Source organism: Brachyhypopomus gauderio, chromosome 5 (genome assembly GCF_052324685.1).
Source record: "Brachyhypopomus gauderio isolate BG-103 chromosome 5, BGAUD_0.2, whole genome shotgun sequence".
NCBI lineage: Eukaryota > Metazoa > Chordata > Actinopteri > Gymnotiformes > Hypopomidae > Brachyhypopomus > Brachyhypopomus gauderio.
In genome coordinates, this window is record NC_135215.1 from 17,235,317 (window position 1) to 17,258,193 (window position 22,877).

Here is a 22,877-nt window from a genome sequence, read left to right on the forward strand (position 1 = left end):
GCACTGTGAGAGCATGCAGTCCTAGTGTCTGTGATGTTCTAGTGCTGTGAAGATCATTTAGATTCATCTTCTCAGCCGCACAAAACCAAGCAAATGACATAAACTTGGTCAACTATGAGTTATTTAGAATAAAACGTAGTTTGTCTGCATCCTATTAGTATGTGGTCCTACTTCGACCAGTTCTTGGTTGAAAGCTTAAAAATGGAAACTCTTTCTTTAAAACGTTTAATGCTTTCACCAGCCAATCACATTCATTGTTTTTTTCCAAACAGGAAGTGATTTGTGTTTGCTTAAGAACTTCTTGAGGCTTTCGTTTTCATTTTCATCTCCACACTGCGTGACATCAGAGGTAAGACGACACGTCGTTTCTTAAGCAGATCTTTTCTTTATCAAATCCTTTTATAGAGATTGTGACCTCTTTTGAATTAACAGATACTCAATTAGTCAGGATCATGATTTTATACGGAATCTCAGTAAATATGTAGGCACAATCTAAAGATGAATTGTATTACACTGAAGACCAGATCACTTACCTTGCTAGACAGGAAATGTGTGTGACTCTTGTCTCTCTCTTTTTTAACTTGGTGGTCAACATTTGTAATTCAAATTTAGATTTTTGGATACTTGATGATGAACATTTGTAGTACAGAAGAGAGACTGACTGATTAGTATCTAATGAGCATCAGATGAGACACAGTTTCATTTTCTGGGCTTATCCCCCAGAGAAGCTTGCACAAACATGGCTGTATACCACCCACCTGCTGCTCTGGGGAACAGGGGAACAGACCAGTGGTTCCTAAGTGGATCTACAGAGTGACTAGCAGAGAGCAGAATGGCTTTAAGAATACGAGAGAATGTGTGATCTGTGCAAGAGCTGATCGTACCAGGTAGCCTCTGGTTTAAAATGGCTGCCCTGGTTCAAAAGGGAAATGAAATCTGATTTGCTCACGTTTCCTTGAAGCCCTGTAGGCATGTGATGTCTGCTGCACTGGTGATTATTGTTACATTTTTTAAAGAGCCAATTAAGTTTTCTATAATTATATACAGCAATACTTTTAAAAACGTTTCATTGCCATATGTAGACAGCAATTAAATAAACTGCATTGCTAAAAAGCAATTAAATGTTTATAGTAAGTTTCCAGGATTTAGTCTTGTCATATTCTTCAGTGTGTTACCTCTGTGACTTTAAAGAAGTTAAGATCAAGAAACAAAGACAGAAAAGGGCAGACATGGCCTAACGGTTAGGGAACTGGTCTTGTGACCGGAGGGTCGCAGGTTCGATCCCCAGGCCATGACTGAGGTGCCCCTGAGCAAGGCCCTTAACCCTCAATTGCTCACTTGTATAAAAAATGATATAAAAATGTAAGTCGCTCTGGATAAGGGCGTCTGCCAAATAATGTAAATGTTTGGCATAAAACACAAGAGCATCATGAGGTCACTCAGAAACCCATGAAATTGTCAAATATAGTATATACTAGTATGTATATATGTATAGTCTTGAAGCAGCATGATGCTTCCATGTTCAACCCAGCTAACTCTGAGCATTTGGACTAGTGACTGCAGTTGTACAGGCTCCACAAGTGTGAGATAATGGTTGGGGGGGTATCACCGCATCTGGCTGGGATTTGTGTTGCACTAATTATAGCGTAGGCACAGAGGCACTATGGGGCATGTCTCCAGGGTCCAGCCAACATCAGAAAGATGAGTTCATACTGCTGTTACATAAAGCTGAAGTGGGTGGGCAATTCACTTCTATTTCGAATCACTTCCATTCCAATTTAATTCAGTTCAACTGACGTTCATTTGTATTCTCACTACAATTTGTTTTGGTAGACCAAAAAAACAAAAATGATAGCCTAAACCAAGAGTGTCTCATACCAATGGTACAACACTACTGTTGATGATTCACAGCACAGGAATCGTACATAAAGGTGGGTTTGATCATGTGATAAAAAGATGATGAAAATGAAAACGGGGTTTGTCTTTTTAGGAAGCATCTCAGGGTGTTCTATAAAATACAAGTGTGCAATTGTAGGTAATGAAAGGCATTGTTTACCTGCTTTAGAGTATAGGTAGCATGTGTGGGTAGTGTTTGCCCAAGTTTTAATCATCAACTGAACCAGGGGGGCATCTGTTTATTTTTCAGCTCCTCTGTGGTATCATTGCAGATAAGAGTTCGGCACAAAGGTTTGGAAATAACATGCAGTCTGGATTTTGGACTGAAACCAAATTCACAGATCCCTCTTTACACAGAGAAACTGGGCTGCATTTGATGTGGCCATTATATTGCTAGCAAATTCTAGAGTCTATTATTTAATTAACTACAGCATCATCAGATTCCTAACGTCGTTAGGAATCTGATGATACTGTAGTTAATGAAATAATAGTTTTGACACCAGCCATCTAAGATTATTAGCATTTTATTTCATGTATTATATGATCTCATAGTATGTCGTTAATGTAATTCCAGTTGTGGCTATCTTCAAAAGGCCTGGTGAAATAAACAGGCCCAGTACAACAGATCACACCCCAGCCTCACTATTGTCCACTAGTTGTTTCAAGGTAACATAGCGCTACTTGATTCATATTCTGTCATATAGTAATTCTTATGATGGTGAGGATGAGTGGGGCCCGGTGCTGAAAACATATGCGAGAGTAACATGCATAATCTAATGAAACAACAGGCCTACAGACGAATGACAAATTAACTATTTCTGAAGTAGTTACGCAACTGTCATTTTCTGCGATTATTTACTAGTCTATAGTCCGGTTGGAATTGTGTGCCTTTCCCCCACGTTGCTTCTGAATTGGGCACAACATTTTTCATAGCTGTACACGACTTTATAATTCGTAGCTCAGCTCAGCAGGACCGTGGCAGATTGTGGCCAGTGTCACGGGAATGTCTGTAACAGGTGTTCAAAATGGAGCCTGCGTATCAGTTTAGCTGGCCCGGGTGTGTTGGCTGCCCGAAAGGCATACAGGACGCATAAATCGCCTGCAGCAAAACCTTTAAAAGTCTCTTGTCCCAGTAGTTTACTAGAACAAAAGAACCACGTGGCCCGAACGGCGCGTAGAAAACGGCGACTGTTTCCACACTGGACACGATCTTGGGTTACACTGCAGTTTCGAGCAGAGATCAGACCTCATTTTACTAAAGCGCAAATCGGGTGTGAAAGCTATTCCTCTAGCGGATAGTGAAAGAGCAGTAGTCACAAATGCACTGCCCGGGCTTGCTAGTTATGTAACTGAGATGCACCTAACCAGGCTGATTCACACGCTGCTTTGGGCTCCTCCATAAACGGGCCTAGACGTTTGAGAGGGACACGACCCTGAACAGTGGAGGTGTTGAGTTAGGTAACGCGCTGAGATGTCTTTTTATTATATACCATCTTACCTTTTGAAATGTTGACAGTTCAACACATGTAGTGTTTCATAAATGGAGCTACCGTCAGCATTTTATACGGTTGCTGAACAGGTGTTGGATAGATAACGTGCTTATTTACAATAATATATCAAGATTTCAAACGCCAGTATTTTGCAGTACACGTTGAAATAAAATGACTTAATACGATTGATGTTTCGTTTTTAAATGTTCTTCGGCTTTTTTTTTACTCTGGATATGGCAATAACAGTTTCTATTTATTTTCCACATGCTGAAATACATTACTGAAACTGCAAACTAATTTATCAAGATTTCCTTGCTGTGTTTTTAACAGGAAAGTGTGTGTGAGTGTGAGTGTGAGTGTGTGTGTGTTGCCTCAGAGCTGGCAGAACCAGGAAGGAAATTTGACCTCCTGCTTCTGCGTTTTCTGAGGCAACCAAACGGTCCGTCTGCAAACACACACATGGCTGTTGTGCGATTAATCGACGAGTTGTTTTCTTTGATTACTCAGTAAGGTGAGGTGCGTTTTTAGAAACCCCCGGTGAACGAGGGATTTTTTTTGCTTTCAACAACACCGACTCTGCTAATCCGCTTCGACGTCGAGTGCAAAAATAAAGCCGAGCCGAGTTAGCTCGCCTGCTACCCAGTTAATCAAGCTGCCCTCGTACCCCCGCACACACGGGGGTCTTCGCGCGACTTTAGAGCGAGGTATGTGTTTAACACCAATAACCTTTTAATTATTTATTGTGTGTGTATTACAAACTGGGAGGTTCATTGCTGTATTACGTTTGTTAAAACGTGCTTCAGTGTTGTGTTCAGCTGGTTAATAGCTGTTCGAAACGAAGGCGTGACTGAGGGGGAAGTAGCTAGCCATTAGCTGTTAGCTAGCTAACGTTAACCAGAACGTTCAATATTAACCAGCGGCTAACGTTAGTTAGATAACACTACCGCTGGTTACCATGACGAGATGACTGTTGCGAGGCAACCCAGCTGCGGCTAGTTAGCTGCGGCTAGTTGGAGACGTGAGTTTGTTAGCTTGCTAGCTAGCCGTTAGCCACACATGAAGTAGGTGGACGGGTGGAGGGAAGCTATCAGACCTTATCACGTCTGCTCTGTAGTAGAGCTAGCTAGGGCACTTTTAGTTAGGGTGGCTAACGTAGTAATAAATGTGCTCGTTAAGCTACTGCGTTGAGTTTTATTTGCTATTTATTAATGTATGTGTGTATATTATAATGTATAGCTGATTGGCTAACTGTCTAGTTGTGTTGCGGTTGGCAGCAGATACAAGAGGTCGGCGGGTTTTACATGCGCGACTCTCCGAGGTTGGCTAACCTTGGCCAGACTAGGGAGCAGCGCCAGTATATTTAGCTAGCGAACGTTTATAGGGTCTGTGGGCTGAATGTCCGCAGCAGCGACAGACGTGGGGAGGCAGAGCCCGATGTAGCGGCCAGAGGCCTGCTGGCGTGAGGGTGACGGGCGCCTTCATTAGTGTCTGCAACATGCGTAGACCATCTTTATAGGGGATTTACCTACGTTTAAGATGCAGAGCTAGTTTATTCCTTTTTAAAGATATGAACTTTTACTATTAGTAGGGATCAGTTGATTTAAAATATTGTTCCTTTTATATTTTCTATTTTTATCAGATGTTTGCCTGTCAATGTGGTTTTCTGGACAGCGTTCAGGTCTAATACAGGTTCTGTCTGACCGATGATCACGACCTGTTATTCTCAATCCTTCTGTTCAGTCGGAACTGCGTGTGTCTGTGTGTATGAAGACGCGTAGCTTGGTTGAGGACTTCTACTTGAAAGCTCTGCTACAAAAGAACACTTGCAAGAAATGGGCTATAGATTTTCTGTCATGCTTCTAGCAACACAAGTTTGAGTTGCGGTGGTAATACTGCAATAACTTAAGGAGCCGAAAGTCGGGAGGGGTTCGGATGTTCTGAGATCTATTAAAGGCTATTACATCTATCAGTTTGAATCTCGTTTATGGTAAGACCAAAAAGGGCTTTGAGCTGATGGGAATGACATAATGATTAACTGCAGAAGATGAAAGTCCAGTTGTCTTGGTGTTCACTGTGTTCAGTCTGTGTATTATTGACAGGTTTCAGTCAATGTTTAATAAATAAAATGGGGGGGGGGGGGTGTCGGGCAAACACCACTTGCAATCTAAATATTGTCTTAACCAACTTTTTGGTAGATTTTCTATGACAATATGCAGCTGCAGTTAAGTTTTTCAGCAGGTATATCAATACTGTAACATTCAGTAAAACATGAATTGTCTTTTTTTATTTTTTTGGGCATTTAGATTAAACAGGTTTGAGAACAAACATGGTAATAATTATGAGTATATTCAAAGGATATTTGGTCCTAGGTAACCAATCCTGTTGCCTCTAATTCAAAGTATAGTAGTATTCATAAATAAACCCTACACCTCACAGGTCTTGGTGTAAAGGGTTCTGCTTATAATAATCATTGTAACTTAAAAAAATTTTTTAATAATTATGCATAATGCCAAGGAGATTTACGACTTGTCTTTTTTTACTGGTCAGGTTTGGCCAAGACATTACAGAGATGTCCAAGCCACTGAATTCTCCTTCGCACTCGCGGTCCAGATCGAGGTCCCGCTCCCGGTCCCGATCCTACTCGCGGTCTCGCTCCAGCAGCCGCTCTCGCTCCAGGTCCCGAAAGCATCGTTACAGGTAACCTGTTTGTTGTCCACCCACCTAGGACTGCTTGAGGTCTCTGGCCAAAACACACACACACACACCATTCTTAGGTTACAGGTGTTTAACCTGTGACTGGAAGGCTGGAGCTCTGAAGTGTTTGTACCCTGTGGGGCATTGCTAAGTACTCGATGTGTAGAGGCTTTGTCGTACAGCTATGGTTGAAATGGATGTGTGAATACTTCCAGTGAGCACTGTTTGTCTTGGTGGTGTCACACCTCTTCATAGGAACCTTGTTACATTTCTGTGGTAATAGCAGGTTGGGTGTCTGTATGATTATTTGATTTACAGCATTGTCAAGTTACTGCACTTTACATTGTTTCCAGTTATGTCGTCACATTTTAACCTGCACTGTTTGTGTTTATGAAACACATTTATGCAGTATTATATTTTGTCTTACCAGTTCATTCCTAAAATCATATGACGGTTTATGAAAATTAGTCGAGTGTTTGCCTATGAAAATCTCATTTTGCACAGCTAGTGGTTGTTTAAAAGTAGGAGTTTAAATATTTGGTCAAGGCCATGATGGGGAGTTTAAATATTGGGTCAAGGCCATGATGGGGAGTTTAAATATTGGGCCAAGGCCATGATGGGGAGTTTCGCTCCTGCATATGTTAACTTTTAACACCTTTTAATGAGCACACATGACACTATGCCCTGATAGGACAAATGTGAAACCAGATAATTTGGTTGTTGATGGTCTCGAGAACTATTCATCATTCTCTTCCTCTGCCTCCTCTTGTCCCTGTACTTCCTCTTGTCTTTTTCTTTCTGTCGTTGTCTGTATCTGATATGTGAGACTCTGACTATAACCATTTCTTGGCGGTCATGTGTGACCGTCTTTTTCCAGTTCACCTACTCTTGTACTTGCTAAGGCCATGTATGTTCTGCTTTTGAAGAGGTGTCATGTTGCTTGGTAACCCACTTTCTTTCTGACTGTATTGCAACGAAAATAGACCGCTGGTAAGTATTGACAAATGTTCATGCTATTTTCTGGTTTTGTGCTAAGTAAGTTATATTTCACTTTTTGAAGCATCTTCAGAGCATTTTATGAAACTTATGGAACAGTGATTAACATCTATTGCTGTGTACATATCTGATGCCAAGATGGCTTAGAACAGGGGTACTCAACTGGCGGACCGCGGTCCGAACAACTTAAGCCAGGTTCACACTACACGACTTTTCAGTCGTCAGGTTTTTGTGCCGTTCGCACTACACGACTGGTTGTGCTGTAATCGCGAGTCTTTCAGTTGTTGTGGCTTTCACACTACATGACTGATCGGCGACGCGGGCTCACGAATTACACGACTGGGGAATCGCAGACTCATCTGGCTGCCGTCCAAAAACGAGAGAACACGAAAATGAAACTCTCGCGAGAACCAGCAACACCACGTAGAAGAAAAAAAAACAATGTACATGTACTCCACATTTTCGTTATTATTTTTTTTTACCGTTTAAACACTCCATAGTCCCAAGTGAACATAAATATAATCAATCGCACTATTTCTCCAGTGCTGTCACAATAACTTAAACGCAGTGTTGTAGTAAAGTTGTAAGAAAGGTGAGGATTTTGTGTGTTTGCTGGGTTACTGTTTTGAAAGTATTCTTGAAAGTTTTTTACATTCTCAGAGATATCTTCAGCGGTGCCGCGGTTCTCTCTCCGCGTTCCCATTGGCTGTAGCTAGACGCTGCTGCCGACTCTCAGTCGCCGACTGGGCTAGATATTAAACATGCTAGATATCTGCCGGTCGTCTGCAACCAGTCGGCGACTGCACGGCGAGCGTCTTTCAGCAGTTCACACTACACGACTGAGCGAGCGACGAGTGATTGCCGATTTGCCTCCGACCACAGTTTCTGCGACTGTCGGCGACTGAAAAACCAGCCTAAAATCGTGTAGTGTGAACCGGGCATTACGCATAATCTGCATCAGTACTTGTTTAGCCAACTTTTGTTGTTGCTGGTTGTGCTATTTACTGTCAGATTTCCCCATCTGGGACTTCATTGTGTTTTTTATGTTCTCCCTTTGTTCCACAGCTCTAGATCTCGCTCCCGTTCACATAGTCGGGACAGGAACTACCCATCAAGAGATTTCCAGAGTAATCGTGGATATAATCGTGGTTTCCGTGGCTATCGGAGACCCTACTACTACAACCGAGGCAGAGGTCGTGGGTATTTTCCCCGTGGTTACCACAGAGGAGGAGGAGGTGGTGGTGGCGGTACTGGCAACTATGGCTACCGCTCCAACAACTGGCATGGCGGCCATCGTGACCAGCAGCAGCCTTATGAGCACCATCCCCACAGCCCTAAGAGGGGGCGCTCTCGCTCCCGGACCCCTCGCAAGCGTTCCCCTGGAAGCCGCAGCCGTTCCCGTTATTCCGAAAGATCATCATCTCGGTCCCGCCATTCCAGTTCCTCCTCACGTTCCTCGTCACCACGCCGCCGCAGCTCTGGAAAACCCCACTCCAAAGATTCAAAGAGCAAAGCTTCACCAAGAGAGGGAAAAGATACTAGCAAAGAACGGGAATCCAAGCCCTCTGAAACTGCTCCTGAAGATACTTCAAGCAAATGGGAGAACTTGAGTGACTATGCCACCAGTCCTAATCAACCTGGCCAAGGGCCAGCAACATCAGGTACTCAACCTGAGGTCAAGGTGTCCCTCTCTGGAACTTCGGGCAATGGTGCCTCTGCTTGGAGAAGCAGTGGCCCAGATGCAAAGAGCCCCCCAAAGTCAGGATCAACAACCGGTTTTGGCTTCTTCTCAAAGGAAGACATGAAGACAGGAGACAAAACTGCAATCTCCACTGCTTTCAAAAAGTATGTTGCATGTTCTGTGATCGAGGTCTACTTTTCTTTTTTTTTTTTAATTTCTTTTCATCCCTCTCTTCTATTTCTCTCTCACGGTACTTGATTTATAATCATTCTTTCAAATGTGTTTAGTCTGTGCACAGCAACAAAGATCCTTGGAAGAATAGAGGGTAAAATGGAACTCGACTCATTTCAAAACGCAAATAAATTCCAAATCTTGCTGGCTGTTGCCGTGTGCACTGAGGTTGTTTGCAATCCCATAATTTAGGAGATAAAGCTTAGATGATGTAAGTATATTTTCCAAATGAGTCCTGGTCAGTTATGTCTGCTGTGGTGCAGTTTTGAGTGCTCTGTTTTGCTTGTGATCAACTGTTTATTTTTGTAGTAAAGAGTAGCTTTATTGTCAGTTACGGTAAGGAGCTGTACTTATGAATGTTCATGTTTAGTAATGAACTGTAATTCATAACTGCTCTAAAACCATGTAAAAAAAAAACCATTTCATTTTTGATTGTTCACCACAGGTTTTTGGCAGAGAAGAAAAAGCCCACATCTGACTGGGATAACGGTCAGGATCAAGATCTGGGTTCTGGCGAGGCTGAGAAGGAGAAGAGCAGCAGAAAGCAGAGAAATGTTTTTGATATGGATCCAGTTTACGGGGAGTCGAAGTCTGAGAAAGGACTTCCTTTCCTGGGTGAGGATGAAGAGGAGTTCTCCAAAGCTTTGAAGGAGAGAAAGACTGAGGAAGACTCCAAGTACAAGGTCAAAGGGACCGTCTCTGCACGGGATTTATTTGAAGAACGTTTCGGGAAATGGGACGACGACTCCTACGTGTCCAACAAAGATTTGGCCCAACGGGACGAAGTGGACGAGGATGAACACGTGATCGAGGAGCTTTACCGAAGCCGCAAACAAGCCGCTCGGAAGGAAGAGAAGGGCTCCAAGAAAAAAGAGAAGAAGAAAAACCGCATCAGTCCATCATCTCCATCACCCCCCAGAACTTCGGACAGGACCAAGCCACTGTTCCCTGCAGCACGGGAACAGGTGCAGGTGCAAGTGTCTCCCTCAGCCCGGCCTAAGAAGAGAGACCCCGAGTTCAATTTCAGTATAAAAACGTTCACCGATGATGCGGAGAGGTAATTGAAATTCACCAGTATTAATTGCATCGATGCCTTTTTGCCTGAAGTCATTGATCTAGCCAGCGTTGTTCTTTTTCCTAGCTCGTCTGGTGCATTAGCCAAAGAGAGGCGTTTGTCTCAGGATCTGGTGCACCCTCTTAAAAAAGACCACGATGAGTTTCGCTCCATTTTCCAACACATTGAGGCTGCCCAGCTCCGCCGCAGCCCCTCAGAACTGTTTGCTCAACACATAGTCACAATCGTGCATCACATCAAAGGTAACCACTGCTTCCCATTGGCTTTTGGAAGGGGGGGTGGGGGGTGGAGTGTTTGTCATATTGTACTACTCTTGATATGTGGGAGTGCCTCAGGGTTCAGAGTTTGGACCCAGAGTTGTGTCTGGGTGTATCAGTTAAAGATATTTATTTATTTTCCTAATTTCTCCATGGTTTGTAGCTCAACATTTTCGCTCATCTGGGATGACCCTGAATGAACGATTCGGCTTGTACCAAAGGAAAGCTGCACAGATCGAACTGATGAAGCAGAGGAAGAGCCCAGAGATCCACAGGTACACACACGTGTGTGCACACTGCACATGGGTTGATCAACACTGTTATTAGTAGCAATAACTGCACACTACAAACCATTAGATTGCTTTGTTCATTTCCTCTTTTTGTTTTGTACCTATCTCTCTGTAGGAGAATTGATGTGTCTCCCAGTGCTTTTAAGAAGCACACTCGTCTGTTTGAGGAAATGGAGGAGAACGAGTACAAGGTGACGCGAGCGTTTTCAAATCTGAAACTTCCAGCCCCGTTGTGTGCCGGCTGAAACGGCAATGTGTGCCCCCCCCATTCCTCTCTCTCCCGCATTTAAAGGAGGTGCATAATTCTAATACACAAGAACTCAAGTCCCTCTTGTATTACTGAGCATTATACCCTCCCCCTCCAGCTTTTACAATATGATTAATCGGTGGGTTCATACATGCCCAAACAAAAGGCTAATCAAAAAGGAAGTGACTAGTGATCCTGTTATCCAAGCCTTTCAATGGACCACTAAGCAAATGCAATAGTAAGTATTTCTCCTTGAAAATGCTTTTTGATGAAGCAAGGCGCTGTACTAATCACCATGGGGAAAGCATGGAGCATGCTGCCTTCCTGAGATCTGTGCCTCTCTGTGCTTTACTCTCTTGTAGTCTCACCTTCTCTGCTATATTTTAATGTATAAGTTGCAGCAGGTTTTCAGCTGGTGAGCAGCACTGTCCTATAATAAAGTTTAGTATTGTAAGCTCCTAGTTGTCCTTACACTCAGTGTGCTAATTGGTGAAGAAAACTAGATTAAGGATTCCTGAAAAATACTGTCTAGTTAAGATTGGAGCTGCTCAGAATGGTTTCTGGAGATCAGCTCTAACCTACGAGATGTAGCCCAATTAACTGAGGTTTTCAAAAACCAGCTATTTCAAGCGAAACACTGTGCTAGAACCATTTTAAGGTTTCCAAAGAGGAAACGTTCTCTTTAGCACCCTTAAAATGGAGGGTTTAAGTTGTCATTCCTCTGAGTCACCAGTAGATGGAGAACTACATTTGGATTTCAGTCATAGTGGTCTAAGATACCATGTTTTTTCTACTACCTACAGCCAAAACAGTCACAGGTTTTCTGCACGCAGTGTTCTCTGTAGGCCTTTAGTATAAAAATCAATGTGAAAACCTGGCCATCAATGGTTTTCACATTGAAAAACCATCAATGGTCATTTCATTGAATATCTTTTTAGTCTGATTAAAATTTTGCCTGTGGAAAAGTCCTTTTATTATGATGATAAATTCAAATGAACTAAATGCTGGGTTTCATTCATATTTATTCATCTAAAATCAGTCAACCTTTGTTACATGCTATTTAATATTTGCTCACAGTTTGAGTATGACATTGATGTGCATTAATCATGAAGTATGTTGCCGTGTTTCTACAGGATTATGGTAAAAAATATGAAGGAGACTCGATGGATCTGCGTTTGGATATTGAGCGACGTAAAAAATACCCCAAGCGGGAGGGTGGGAAGGGTTCTGCCGGGTCTGGCACCCCCAGCCGGGACCTGTCCCCCGACAAGCCCTCCAAACACAAGAAGTCCAAGTAAGTTGTGCGGGTGCTTGCTACACATTTTCCCTGATGGTGGATCACGTAATTATGGGTCATTTGCTCCACCTGTACACATCTGTGATGGTGACACGACATGAATGCCACATGCCACTGATCACACCATCGCTGTGTCCTTCACCTCAAGGAAAAGCAAGAAGAAACGTGAGCGGTCTCCCAGCTCTTCTTCCTCCTCCTCCTCTCCCTCGCCACAGCCGTACCGGCCCAGGGATTACCACGGGGAGGAGGGGGAGCATGTGGAGAAGGGGGGATTTGATAAGTCCCGCCTGGGTCCCAGAGAGTACCCCGGTTCTGCTGAGCGTGGCCACCGCGACTACGAGGGCGCCCACTTGGAGCGGGGCTACGAGCGAGGAAGAGGAGGGTATGAACGTGGCGGATACGACCGGGGCGGATACGACCGGGGCGGATACGACCGGGGACGTGGCGGATACGACAGGGGCTTTGTAAGTGCCCTCTCCATTTTGATTAAACGCTGCTGAACCCCGTGGTGTCCATAAAGAATGAAGGGTTCAGGCAGTTTTGATTGGGAACAGTTGGATCTTTGAATTTAAGCTTCTAATGGTGGCCAAATGCTAGCAGGTGTGAGTAAATTAGAACATGTGCACTGATGCTACTGTCTTCAGTGCTGCTACGTTCACATCAGGTGAGTTACTCCATTCACGGAGCACTGCTGCGCAATGTGCTCATAACGGTGTGTGTGAGGCTGCTGTTCTTTCATATACCTTCCAGCTGAGGTTGTTGTCTTAACTGTAGTGCTGGTGAGCCTTGGCACTGTTCCATTTACTTCTTTTCTAAATGATTCAGTAACTAACTAATCTGCTTAAACTCTCTGGTCCTGGGGCTCACCAGAACTGAGGCAGGAGATACCAGTCTTAGATTCTGGTGGGTGACTCAAAATGGTGATGAACCTGTTGAACAGCTCCAGAGTGTGTTATGACTGTTATGAAAATTAGCTCAAAAATTGGAAGCAAGATTTGTGTAAGTAAAGGGACATTTTGATTTGCAGCCTAGAATGAGAGGCAGAGGATGGAACAGGGGAAATTACCCTGGCAACAGTAACAATGGTAACCCTGCAAACATGGGTGGGCCTATACGACCACAGGATGAGGAGTGGGATCCTGAATATACCCCTAAGAGCAGGAAGTACTACCAGGTAACCACCAGGCTTTCTGGGGAATGTAGGTGGTAGTTTTTACAATCTGGCTTACTTTTAAACACAAGTATTGCATGATAGTCAGTCATATGAATAGTTTTCATCTTGTGTCCTAAGAAGCATCACTGACATTTTGAGTTGGTTTTCTGGACATGAATAAAGTTTAGACCTGTGTGTAAACAGCCCTTTTGTTTCTCTGTCTAGAAGAAAGTAAATCTGAATGTTAACCCCTCCATCTCTGCCATTTTTTTCTCTTTCTCTCTCTAGCACGATGACCGTGACCGGGAAGGAGAAATGAAGTGGGCGGACGGGCGTGGGCGGGGGCGTGGCCTGTACCCGCGGGGGCGTGGCTCCTTCACAGTGCGCAGTACTAGAGGAGGGGCGGGAGGCAGCCCCAAGTGGACCCACGACATGTTCCAGGGAGCCACGGAGGAGGGGGAGCTGCCTGACGACGGCGCCGAGCTCGCTCACAAGGACGAGGACAAGGCGGCTGACAGCACGGCCTCCAAGCCCTAGACCCACGCTTCCCTCCCACCCCGCTCCTGTGTTCCCAGTCCATGTTTTCACACTGTCCCAGCTCCCTGAGCTGCTCTACCATGTGATCCCACAATTCTGTAGTCTTGGCTGCTTGTTTTAAGCATACTGGGACCAGTTGGGATGGGTGAAGCGTGGCCTGTGGGACAGTTTTGAGGACTGGACCAGGACACCCTGGGAGACCACACCCACACTTTCATCCTTTCTCCCTCCTCCTCCTCTTTCTTGTTCCTTTTAGTTGCTACTGCAGTTGTGATCCGTCCACCACAGTAACGGGTGTCTCGGTCTGTTGGAATGTGCAGTACATTTGTTCTTTTGAGCCACTGTAAGAAGTAATGATTATTTTGTCTCCCCCCCCCCCCATCTCTTTTGTGACTTTGATTTAATATCAAGTTCATTTGTGTGGCTTTTGATTGTTGTTTTCACTTGACAACAGTAGAAAATTATGCTCCGGCCAGACCTGTCTTGACTAAAAGAATCTTTCTGTTAATTTGGAAGAATCTTTCTGTTAATTTCTGCTCTCAGCACGAGACTTCACTCTTCATTTTCAAAATGGAGAAATGCACTTGTGCCTTAGAGCCGGGTACTGTAGTTAAGTGAAACTTTTATTATTATTATTGGCAATTATTTTGCATTTTTTGATTTAACCATCTCATTTAGCTTTACCTCCCATTTTCTCCTTTGCTACATGATAAGCTGAATCCATGTAGTGCCGGTGGTTGGGTTAGTTGTGTACAGAGACATGGGCTTTTGGATCTGAAGTAAAGCTGAGCTGTATAAAATTCAGACTATTTACTCTGTGTCTAATCTGTAGACTACAGCCTATAGCACCTTTTTAAACTCTGCACTAACCCACTGTGTACCAGATAGAGGCAAGTAATGATCTCTAAAGAGGATGTTTAAATGGTCTTGTTTCTTGTGATTTTCAGTCATACCCAAAATTTGTTTTCCTTTTCTTTTTAGGTGCTTAATGTTTTGCTTTTGGGGTGACCAATAAGAATTGTAACGGCGCATTATTATAATTTTTTTTAAATAAAAGGTTGTGAATTGTAATATAATGTAGTCTGAACTTTGAGTTATTTTTGGTTTCTGCATTTAGCCTTTTTAACCCTGTACACTTGTGACACAACTTTTGATTAGCAAAAGGATAAAGTGCAAAATAATTGGAGAGCCAGTGTCCTGTGGCCTTGGTATGCAAAGTAACATGCAAAAAGATAGGTGTGCTCACTTTTATTATTTTAGAAGAATGGCAAAATGTTTTAGCTACTCGATAGACTTTCACAATCCCAGTACCTGAATCTTTTTGTTTGTTGTTTTTAAACTGTGATTTGTCCTGTAGCATTGCAGAGTGCTGTAACACCATGTGACTCCAGAATGGGGCCCCTGCGATTTAAGCGCCTCCAGTGCTGTTGTAGACGGTGTCCTGGTGTCTGTACTCTTCCTTCGGTTCGTTTGGAATTGCTTTACTATGAAATTTTGTTACATTTATACTATTCAGGCAATGCTTTGATTTTTGTCTCTGTTCTCGTTTCAATAAAAGCCTTTAAAACCCTTCTGGTAAAACCCTTGGTTTATTTAAAGAAACATGTTTATTTCTGATTTAAACTTTGTAGTTAATTGAAGTGCAGTTTCACCAGAAGCACTGCAGCTGTGAGCCATTACATACCAAGTGTCATGGGAATGGGTGAACTGCAATAGCTCTACTTAACAGATAAGATCTGTAGCACAACAGCTGAGTGACTGCTGGGGGAAGGGGGACTTTCTTCTCCTCTCAGTGCTCAAGGCATGACTTGTAACTTCCATGACCACAAGGGGGCAGTAGCTCTGGTGCTTTTGCATCAATGATGGCGTGTCCTTGTTCTACTAATGCTCAAACACGCAGACCTGTAGGTGAAGGGAATAGTCTTAATGTACTCGGGTCATGTGGTTGTAGAAAGGTGAATGTTATTGTACATCTATAGAACATCAAACATAATTTGCCACAAGGGCAAAGCCCACCAAATTCTTTGCCCATCAAATCATTTGAGAAATGAGTGTCCTCTGGTCCTCTGCCCCGCTAGTATTTGGATTGGGCCATCTTCCTCATTTCTCTATTGATCCTGTTGGTTGTTTTGCTTTAAAGTCAGGAAGTAGCTTTGAAATCATAAGATATAATAGTTGAAAACACCTTCGTCATGTCAGCTATCGGCTGGTGCTGGTTCAGCTGGAGGAAGAGCTGGGTTAGAGTAAAAGAACGGGTGAGTTTCCCAAAACGTTCTTGGCGCTAAGTACCTCGTAACTTTGTTCTTACGTACGAGGTTAAGAAGTACTTAGCACTAAGAACATTTTGGGAAACTCACCCCAGGTGTATAGGTGTATTACCTGCCTGACCAATCAGTGCACAGTTCAACCTGAAGTTAAAAGTCTGTTCTGAAAGCTTCTGCTGCCTCAGAAGCTTTGTCTGTCTCACCTCGTTCTCAGCGGGACGTTCGATCCTGACAGCATTTGTCATGTTTCTGTCTGGAATACCCACATCTGAGTTGCTTGTTTAACACTGGGAGAACAAGGATGTGAGAAGACATGAGGAAAGGAAGATCTGGCAGTGGAGGCCTGACGGAGGGTAAAGGCTCTGCATTCTTCCTTCTGGGTTGGTATGGAATTGAAGAAACGTCCAAATAACCACGGCACCTCGAACCTACAGCAGCAGAAGACCACATCAGGTGCCACTCCTGTCAGCTAAGAACAGGAAACTGAGGATACAATTCACACAGGCTCACCAAAATTGGACAATAGAAGATTGGGAAAACATTGCCTGGTCTGATGAGTCTCGATTTCTGCTGCGACATTCAGATGGTAGGGTCAGAATTTGGTATCAAACAACATGAAAACATGGATCCATCCTGCCTTGTATCAACGCTTCAGGCTGCTGGTGGTGGTGCAATAGTGTGGGGGATATTTTCCTGGCACACTTTGGGCCCATTAGTATCAATTGAGCATCGTGTCAATGCCACAACCTACCTGAGTATTGTTGCTGACCATGTTCATCCCTTTATGACCACAGTGTACCCATCTTCTGATGGCTACTTCCAGCAGGATAATGCGCCATGTCATAAAGTGTGAATCATCTCAGACTGGTCTCTTGAACACGACACGACTGTACTTGAATGGCCTCAACAGTCACCAGATCTCAGCCGATAAATCTGCAGCAACTGTGTGACGCTATCATGTCAATATGGACCAGACTCTCTGAGGAATGTTTCCAGTACCTTGTTGAATCTATGCCACGAAGGATTAAGGCAGTTATGAAGGCAAAAGGAGGTCCAACCCGGTACTAGCAAAGTGTAGCTAATAAAGTGGCCAGTGAGTTTAGATGCATTGGCTGGTTTCATATAAATCATTAATAAAATTTATTTATTTTTATTGCTAAAGAAGGACCAAATATAACAAAAATATGTACACAAAGAGCAATAGTACAGGGCATTATCAGGTTTCTTCAAAAAATGTATGTTAAAAATCAAATCCTTCAATACCCTGATTATGGAAATGTGTGTGGAGCAACCGTGAGGTCAAACACTTGAACAAAGACCCAAGACCACTGATCTTTTCTATTCAGTCATTTGAACTCTTGGGTGGAATCTGGCCTATGGGACAAACCCAAACTCACTTTAATGCACCTGCAGCTGTCCTTGACCAATGAAACGTTGAGAGTTAGGTCCTCCTAGCGGTAGTGCACCCGGGTAAGTGTGCCAGTTCCTGTGGCTAGAATGTCTGGCTGTCCGTTTCTCCAGATCTCCCTGACGATCCGTTCCCTCTCCTCCAGTCGCCGGGCTCTCTCCAGCTCCTCTGCCGAGGTGAAGACGTTGATGCTTCTGATGGTCCCGTTCGATTGGCTGTGGTTGCTCGTGGGCGCCACGGTAACTTTGGGCAACTCCTCCTCCTCGCCGTATGCCTCGTCTCCACTCTCGTCCTCCGCCTCGTTCTCGTCTTCAGCGCTGGACTCTTTGAGCCGTCTGCCGTCGGGGGCGGAGGGCGTGTTCGGGGCAGGGCGTGGCCTGCAGGTGGCGCTCATGATGAGGAGAGTGAGGGCCAACAGCAGTCCAAAACACACACCCAGCATGAAGTACAGAGCAAAGCTCTCCATGTGATCTGTGGGGGACAGTGTGAGAGGGATTTGAAACTTCAATTTAACCAGGAATACTGAGTTTTAAACACGTTTTAAACACAAACTATAACACACAAAATTTGGTGTTATTTAGAATGTCAAGGAAGGCAACATGTGACAAGCATAAACAACTGTGATTGGGTGAGGTTCTTCTAGAGATTTTTCAGCCACGCCTGAGAAATGTCTGTCTATGTTTGCATAATATTGGCTGGTTTGACTCTTCAGAATGAACTATGAGCGTTCCATAATTCCATTTGTGGAACTTCAAAGGCATTTGATCAGTAGTGAAAACATCTCTGCTCTCTTTGGTCCAGTGTGAGAAGAGGCTGAGGCAACCCACATTTTGGTTCTGTCATGAATTGCAACACGTTTAAGGATTAAGGACGGTTAAGGACGAAAAGCCCTTGATTGATTGTTGTCTGTTTTTGGACCAGGAACAGAAGAAAACCATGGACACGTCTTTCAGAACTAAAAACCTGTAGAACAGCTGTTATAGAAACACACTATATAAAGAGACTGGTGTAGAATTTACCCCTGTTACTATAATATTTATTCACATATGCACACATGTCACCAGTGCAGTAACGTGTTATTAGAGGACATTGAACTGGAGCACTTTGCAAGTTTGGCAGAGCAGAAATGGGTGGAGGTGGAATGTGTTTGGGGAGTGTGAACGTGTGAAGTCAAACCAAGCGTAACATTTGGGCCATGGGATCATCTTCAGCTCCTGAGGTTGTGAAAGTGAAACCATCCCTGCAGTCTCAGTGATGTCCAAATGCACCAAAGGTTCAACAAGGTTCTACTTCATAATGTTGGCTTTTCAGATGCAGAATGACCCTAGTCTTGACCAAAGAGAGATCTGTGGAAAATCCCTACTGAAGGACTTGGTTCCTGATATTATTGCTTATAACAATCCAGCTTATAACCACGTTAAAGGTCAGCCTGTGTGTATGTGCACATTCTTAATAATACAACCTGATCTTTTCACCAGTGCAGTGTAATAATGGACCTGAAGTAAGGAGGAGGCGTAGCGCACCTTTAACGTGGGCGTACGTGGCCATACTGTTACTCAGCAGCTCCATGTCCTTTGTCACAGGATTCATTCTGCTCCTCTCTGGATGTCACACATGAGTCCTTCAGTTCCCACTGTGGCCCTCGGGCTGAGCCATGATCCTCAACAGCTGGGGGTTAAAGACAGAGAGACAACACTAAGATACAGCAGGGGACGGGAAGCCTGCTGTGAGCTTCAGAGCCCTGTAGGGACATAAACACTGCAGCAGAGACACTGGATCTCACAACAAGACACATCCTGCAGTTTAAATCTGACTGTATGCAGTTTCTTCAGTTCAGGAGCAGGAGCTGTGGGATAATGTATCAGCCTCAGAACATGGGAACCTTGTGTGTTTGTGTTAAATCTTCCATCTGAGAGCTGTGTGTGTGTGTGTGTGTGTGTGTGTGTGTGTGTGTGTGTGTATGTATGTGCACTCTTGTCCTCTGCCCTCGGTCAGGTCCCCCCCCCCCCCCACAAGAGCTTCACACACTCTGGGAAAATGCTGGAACCCCAAATTCTGTCATGGTCTCCAAGGAGGAAAACAGGATGTGTGTGTGTGTGTGTGTGTGTTTTGGAGGGGGTTGGGCGGGATGAAAAGGCAACTTCAGACAGTAACTCTTCAAAAACAGCATTTGGAAACCACTTTTCCTGAACTTGAGCATATAGTGAATCTCTCCAGTCTTGCTCAGACTCTCCAAACTGATTCTGTTACTGATTCTGTTATTATTTAACAACAGAAACACCTGGACAACTTTTCAAATAGCACAAAGGAATGTTAATAATACTGCATACTTAACAGTCACCATGTCAAGTATAATTCCAATATCAAGTATGAAAAGTACAAATGTATTCTTGTGCTTGAGTGAATATTCATGTGCCATGGACACAGAGCAGCACAGGGATAGAGGGGCTGTGCTACACAGATCCCGCCTGCTTCCTGTTTGAAAGCTCATAATTACTGCAGCATGTAATCTAGAGCATCAGGGTACAAGCTTCCTCTCAGCCTGATGCCTATCGGAGCTAAAGAAAATTCAAGACCAGCATGCCCAGTGTGATAACTCTCTCCTCTCTCTCTCTCTCTCCTTCTCTCTCTCTCTCTCTCTTTCTCTCTCTCATAGAATCAAACAAAAATAATTGTTGAAGACAAACAATAGTAAAGATATCTCTGTAAAGATATAAACACACACACACACACACACACACACACACACACACACACACACACACACACACACACACACACACACACAAATGCCTGTTCTCAAACCCTACAAGAAACACAGACATACACAAATACATAGACACATATACACAATATGTGCTTGCAAACACTCAAACACTCCCAGAAAAAAACACCTACACACACACACACACATACACACACACACACACACACACACAAATGCCTGCTCCCAAACACTCCAGAACCACACACACAACCCCTCAAGCGCCTGTTCCTCTGCACATTCCCAGAAGCACATACGTCTACACACAAACACATACCAGGAATGTAATAACAGGACCCACCATAGTCGTAGCCAACTAAGAGGTGGGTTTGTTCAGGAAGCCAGCCACAGTCTCAAAATACCTTAATCAGAGCAAACCCATAGCTGCCTCAGACATGACTGGGTGTTTACACAGCCATGAATCACCCAGCCAGAGACGAAACATCTTTAACACGGGCCACTTCCCAACAACCGCTGTGTTTCCTAGAACCATGAACCTGCTGTAAGCCCAGCACCATCTGTTGCCCATAAAGTGCACACAGACAACCCCCAGCCACCCTCACACACACACACCCAAACACACACAAAATTGGGAAGCATTTCTTTGCTTCTTGGGTCTTAGCCAATATAAAATAGCTAATGTCATAGCTAATGTAATCTCTACTATGATGTCACTATGATGTCATTTGGAATAATGCATTTCTGCATCATGCTTTGTTCTTCAAACAGACGCACTACTGAAAAAACTGAAAACTGAAATAGCTACACCAAGATTTGATGTAATTTTCTTTTATGATGGTTAGAAGATCTTCATAAATGTACTGCAAATGTTAACTGAGATCTATTAAACAACATGTGTCCCTTTGCAGCTACTGTAGTTGTTTCTTTTGTCTGGCAAGTTCTAGCCAATCACATTCTTCAATACTGCATTTAAAAAAAGGTAGAAAACAAAGACACAAATGGAAGTGTTGTTCTTACAATGAACACTGCAAGCAGGTAAAAATATTCAGGTTGCACTTTTACCATGTAACTTATTTCACAGTTCTATTCATTTAGCATTACATTCAGCAGTAAAAACAATTATGACAAAATAATCCCATTACCTGTTTAAAAAGTGCCACTACTTTATCATTATAACATGAGACTTTGAAGATAATCTCAAATCAGGCCTGCTGAGTCTCAATACAAAAATAAAGAAAAAGACAAGAATACACCTTTACTTACCTCTGACGATACAGGAAGAGCAGAGATCTAAAGTCTTGATTCAGCAAGTTTCCCAACGTCATCCCAACATGAACACAGACGTGCACAGTGGTGGGTCGAGAGAGACGAGTTCTACTCTTGTGAGGGGGGGGTGGGATGGGGGGGGTGACAGGAGGATTCTACTGATAGGACTCCGAAATTTGGGAGGTGCCTTTCCTTACAGGAGCTAGAGCCAGACAGCGTGCTCACACAGCTGCACTCAAATACTATTCACCCCTCCCTCCTCTCTCTCTCTCTCTCTCCGTCACTCACTCACACACCTATGGTACAAACCCAAGGGACAGAGAGAGGTTGTTTTCTGTCTGAGAAATGGCTGGGAGTTGTGTTTCCCTCTGGACTCAGGCACACCCCCACACCAACCCCCACCAGATCTCTGATGAAAACAATCTTTTTTTTGGTCTGTTCTTCAAACAGATCCACTCACCATTCTGTCCTCGGGAGTCCTATTGTGATCACAAGCGTTTACAGTGTTTATCCAGGCCTTGTGTGGGCTCAGACCTCAACCACCAAAGTGCTTTACATACTGCAGCAACACAGGCTTTCAAGCATTAACGCAACACACCAACATTATTTATGACAGCAACAGAAATACACTCAGCACAATACAGGCTCGATAACAACACTCCAATTACAACATACAACACAATGCCCACAAAGTATACAGGCACGATAACCACACACTCACTAAAACTTAAAATATGCAACATCATACTCACAACGTACCACATATAAACATAATAACAATACACTCATTACAACATACAGTACACCATAAATCTGCACTAGGCAGATAAATATATGATCACAAATTAGGATATCATCTCTGATTGGTATTTTATATCAGTGCCAATACAGCAGAGGTGGACATTCCAGGTTCAGAAAGTAAAACTCCTTCCCAGGATTTTACTCAAGCTTGCTGGATTTTTAAATTAGTGCAAACCAGATAAAATTAGTGGAATCAACACAATCCAGGAAACCTGAGCAAAATCCTGGTGAGGACTTGGTAAGGAATGTCTACAGCTGCAGTCCAGGTAATCTAAAGTCCCTCACCAGTGGTCAGGTATCTATTCAGATTTCAGACGCTGTGAAGTCTGACGTGAGTACGTAGTGACACTCTCATTTCATGGTCCTCGGCGTCAGATACACACGCGCATGCTTTCTCTCATCAGCCACGCCAAAGGGAGCCGTTTCCTGCATGTCGTCGGCCAAGCTGCCATGCGGCGTGGTTTTTTACCCATCATCCTTTGTGGGGGAAAGCTCCCTGGGCAAGATCAGAATAAAATTCAGTTTGTAATTGCGGACACTTGCAATATTGATCTCACAGATGATCAAAA

The 22,877-nt window shown here is 43.7% G+C and overlaps 2 protein-coding genes across 10 annotated transcripts; one reads left to right on the top strand and one right to left on the bottom strand.

The window, feature by feature from the left end:
• Positions 1-268: 268 nt before the first annotated feature.
• Positions 269-15,415, top strand: thrap3b (thyroid hormone receptor associated protein 3b). Of its 5 annotated transcripts, none has more exons than XM_077006116.1 (11): positions 269-349; positions 5,934-6,083; positions 8,142-8,921; positions 9,434-10,045; positions 10,130-10,305; positions 10,484-10,595; positions 10,726-10,801; positions 11,991-12,151; positions 12,303-12,618; positions 13,182-13,328; positions 13,596-15,415. In XM_077006116.1, the coding sequence occupies exons 2-11, from the start codon at positions 5,956-5,958 to the stop codon at positions 13,842-13,844; spliced, it is 2,757 nt and encodes a 918-aa protein (XP_076862231.1). In that variant the 5' UTR covers positions 269-349; positions 5,934-5,955; the 3' UTR covers positions 13,845-15,415. The 5 variants fall into 5 exon arrangements, with proteins under 5 accessions (XP_076862231.1, XP_076862233.1, XP_076862234.1 ...); XM_077006118.1 differs by lacking the exon at positions 269-349 and adding an exon at positions 3,097-3,354; XM_077006115.1 differs by lacking the exon at positions 269-349 and adding an exon at positions 3,739-4,090.
• Positions 15,005-21,658, bottom strand: eva1bb (eva-1 homolog Bb (C. elegans)). Of its 5 annotated transcripts, none has more exons than XM_077006122.1 (5): positions 21,505-21,658; positions 19,040-19,184; positions 16,860-17,987; positions 16,619-16,675; positions 15,005-16,536 (listed from the first exon to the last, which is right to left on the bottom strand). In XM_077006122.1, exons 2-3 carry the CDS (start codon positions 19,104-19,106, stop codon positions 17,560-17,562), a joined length of 495 nt encoding a protein of 164 aa, XP_076862237.1. In that variant the 5' UTR covers positions 19,107-19,184; positions 21,505-21,658; the 3' UTR covers positions 15,005-16,536; positions 16,619-16,675; positions 16,860-17,559. The 5 variants fall into 5 exon arrangements, with proteins under 5 accessions (XP_076862237.1, XP_076862239.1, XP_076862240.1 ...); XM_077006124.1 differs by having other exon boundaries at positions 15,005-15,746; positions 15,861-16,536; positions 16,619-17,987; XM_077006125.1 differs by lacking the exon at positions 16,619-16,675 and having other exon boundaries at positions 17,506-17,987.
• Between the last annotated feature and the right edge of the window lie 1,219 nt (positions 21,659-22,877).

Bases quoted from the DNA above. Each gene is read 5' to 3' on its own strand.
- thrap3b (XM_077006116.1), top strand. From the start codon at position 5,956: ATGTCCAAGCCACTGAATTCTCCTTCGCACTCGCGGTCCAGATCGAGG. The intron at 10,802-11,990 runs GTGACGCGAGCG...GTGTTTCTACAG, and splicing joins TGGAGGAGAACGAGTACAAG to GATTATGGTAAAAAATATGA. The intron at 12,619-13,181 runs GTAAGTGCCCTC...TTTGATTTGCAG, and splicing joins GCGGATACGACAGGGGCTTT to CCTAGAATGAGAGGCAGAGG.
- eva1bb (XM_077006125.1), bottom strand. From the start codon at position 19,106: ATGAATCCTGTGACAAAGGACATGGAGCTGCTGAGTAACAGTATGGCC. The intron at 17,988-19,039 runs GTGCGCTACGCC...TGTCCCCCACAG, and splicing joins CACGTACGCCCACGTTAAAG to ATCACATGGAGAGCTTTGCT.